This window comes from Henckelia pumila, chromosome 2, assembly GCF_033568475.1.
Source record: "Henckelia pumila isolate YLH828 chromosome 2, ASM3356847v2, whole genome shotgun sequence".
NCBI classification, from domain to species: Eukaryota; Viridiplantae; Streptophyta; class Magnoliopsida; order Lamiales; family Gesneriaceae; genus Henckelia; species Henckelia pumila.
Window position 1 is genome coordinate 25,601,789 of NC_133121.1, and position 3,373 is coordinate 25,605,161.

At 40.8% G+C, this 3,373-nt stretch overlaps 1 protein-coding gene across 1 annotated transcript; it reads right to left on the reverse strand.

Annotated features, from left to right (window-relative positions):
• Positions 1-956, reverse strand: LOC140884407 (uncharacterized). The gene has a single exon (XM_073291155.1). The coding sequence runs from the start codon at positions 857-859 to the stop codon at positions 119-121; it is 741 nt and encodes a 246-aa protein (XP_073147256.1). The 5' UTR covers positions 860-956; the 3' UTR covers positions 1-118.
• Between the last annotated feature and the right edge of the window lie 2,417 nt (positions 957-3,373).

Genomic DNA, 3,373 nt, shown 5'->3' on the forward strand with positions numbered 1-3,373 from the left:
AGAAACAAAATAATTTTCACAATTTCTGAGAATTTAATGAAAGAATAAATCATAACAAAATCCTTGTAAATTCTTCTTTTGGATTACGTATGAAACAATGGAATGAAAGCTTTGAGTGCTATTTTTTCTTGAAAACAACTTCAGTATCTAACCCAAATCCATCAATAGTCCTTACCTCGACGAGCTCCGATTGCTTGAACAGCTTCTCCAATGGCTTCACACTGTACAGATCGTTGGCGGAATACTTATCCGCACGTCGAGACAGCAAAACGTGTAGCACGCAGATCCCGCCGTGCTTCAGCGTCCGTTCGATCTCCCCGACGAACTTCCGCGGATAAAGCGCGTGGTCGAACACGTTGGAGAACTCGAAGTCGAAAGTCTCATCGTCGAAGGGTTGGTGATGGAAATCTCCCTTGAGCACCAGAGGAGGGCTGGGAACCAGATCGATCCCCACCGAGTCATTCACCCCGACCCGTTTCAGAGCCGCGACTTCCTGCCCGACCCGGGCTCCGATGGAGAGAGCCTTAGACCCGTTGGAGATCAGACCCCTCTGCTTCATGTTGTCGAAGAATTGGGAAAAAACCTTGACCTTCCGATCCCAATCCCGGGTGGTCCATATCTCCCTGAGCTTGGGGTTGAGGGTCTTGTTCAACTGACGCTGGAGGTACGCATCGTAGGAGGCGTAACCGGGCCGGATCTTGAGATCGGAAGGCAATTCCTCTTCCGCGGCGGCGGCGGTTGTGCTCAAGGAGTGACGCGGGGTTTGGAGCGAGAGGAGAGCTAAGACGGAAAGGGAGAGAAGGAGGAAGAGGACGAATGGTTTGAGAATCAAGGGAAGCTTTGCGAGATGTGCTTTCATGTCTGCATTGATTGTGTGAATCCGATGCCGATGGGAGTGAGCATCAATTCTACCCAATTCTATATAAAACTTGTGACGCTGATTAAGGGCTCAAAGTTGGGATAAGTTGTCAATTTGTAATCTAATATTGTTTTTCTATATTTTAGAATCATGATAAATTTAAAAATTAAAAAAAAGATAATAATTTTAGTTTTTGACAGGCCACCTCGCAACCCACCAAAACCAGCTTGTTGACAGGGCGGGGTGGGTCGGTCCACCATTTAGACGGGTTGAAAAATTATCAATCCAATCCATCTATTCGACGGTGCGGGACAGACCAACCGTCAATTTTTAATTATATTTGACGTGTTAGGACGGGTTGGTCCGTAATCCACTATTTGGCAGGAGGGTACGGGCCAAACCATTATTTAGACGAGTTAAAAATTTGTCAATCCAATCCGTCTATATAACGGGGTGAAGCAAACCAACCAAGCGAACTCAACTCACTTTGATAGGTCTATTAAAGGGAACAACTTTCTTCATTCTAAAAAAGATAAATAGTGGATTCCTCTATCATATGACGATCGCTACTTTGGAGCAGAGATCTCTTAACTAGTGGACTGCTCTGGCGTGTTGGAGATGGATCTTCTATTAATATCTTTACTGACAAATGGATTCCTAGTATTCATTCTACGCTGGAGTGTTTTGTTGTGCCTTGGGATGGAGAGTTAATGGTTAGTGCTCTTATTAAAGATGGATCTTGGGATGTTGAATTGATAAGAGATAGATTTAATCCTTTCATAGCAGCGGAAATTCTCAGAATTCCGATTTCGCAACAACTCAGGCAGGATTCTCTTTTCTGACGCTTTAATGAAAAGGGCAAGTTCTCAGTGAAAATGGTTGTCGATACCAACGTGGTCTGTTTGCAGCCCCAAAAAATCAGCAGCTTCACCCGAACGAAAAATGGTGGACATTTCTATGGAGTCTTTCAATACCACCAAAAGTTCGATTATTTTGGTGGCGAGTATCACATGACTGTATTGCATCGAACCATAATTTGGCTCGACATCATGTTCCCGTTAGTGCAAACTGTACTTTATGTAACTACTCTTTTGATTCAACTTGTCATGCCTTATTCCACTGTCGTGCTATAAAACATTTATGGAAATCCACCCCATTTTGGAGTTTTATTTGTGAGGGAAAAGGGGCCTGTACGTTGGATTTTTGTTGGAGGATGAAGGTGAATTTCAACAAAGAGGAGTTTGAGAATTTTGCTATGTATACTTGGGCTATCTGGAAATCTAAACAAGAGTATTTACATGGTGATCGACGGGGTCAAATGTTAGAGGATTTGGGGTGGAGCTTAAATCTTCTTTCTGATTTTCGAAAAGCAAAATCCCTTGACAGTTGGTGCTTGGACTTTGTGAGGGATAAACGTGAGATTAAGTGGATAGCGCCACCAACAAATGCTTTGAAACTTAATATCGATGTAGCTATCCAACCTACTTTGAATCAAGCAAGTATTGGGGGTGTTGTGAGAGATTGCCAAGGTCGTTTACTGCTGGCCTTTGGAAAGCAAATTACTCAACCTCTGTCAGTTGTGCATGGTGAGCTATTGGCAATCAGGCAAGGAGTTAATCTTTTTTACGAAAAGGATTTTCAAAAGGTGCAAATTGAATCAGATTCCTTATTGGCAGTGCAAGCAGAAACTACCAAACAGGAACATTTGGGATATGTCGGTGTCTGTGCTGAGGAATTATTGTCATTGTTGAAAGAGCCAGTGGTTTCTAGAATTCGACATATTCGTAGAGAAGCTAATAATGTAGCGCATCAATTGGCTCAGTTTGTTCTTTCTTCGCAGTTCCCTATTCTTTGGGTAAATGGTGAATTTCCTTGTTAGACTTGTAATGAATGATTATTCTCAATAAAATTGTGAGTTTTTCAATCAAAAAAACAGAGAGATAAATAATGACTCAAAAATAACTCCGTTAGATTGAGATTGTTCATTAATAATCACTTATTTAAAAAAAATTTCACATATTCCCACAACAGAAGATCCAAATCCAATCAATCTATTTCTCCTCGAGTTTCATTATTTTTCTGGCAAAAATGAGATGACTTGTGTTCCGTTTTCAAGTAGAAACAATCAAAGAACTTAATTCTAATTTCAGTAAAGAGCACAAGAGAACAATTGAACACTTGAAACAAAAATATATGCTCTTAGCCGCTTCTAAACAGAAGATAATCTCCAAACATTTGAAATGAAAATTTTTCCCACTCAAACCACACTTGTCTTCTCGATAAAAACCAATTTATATACACACAAATGAAGTTAGTATTTTCTTTCTTTTGTTACTGTTACTGTTACTGTTTATGTGAAATGTAATGTTCACATTGCGTTGGTGCCTATTTCTCTTTCTAGCACTGGATGGACCTGCAAAGCCATGTTTAGCAGGGACTAGTCAAGTGTTAATTCACCTCTTTGCTCGTTTAAAGGAAATCCAATAATGATCACACAGAAGAAATCACGTAACA

Excerpts from the sequence above, each read along its gene's own strand:
- LOC140884407 (XM_073291155.1), bottom strand. The coding sequence starts at position 859 with ATGAAAGCACATCTCGCAAAGCTTCCCTTGATTCTCAAACCATTCGTC.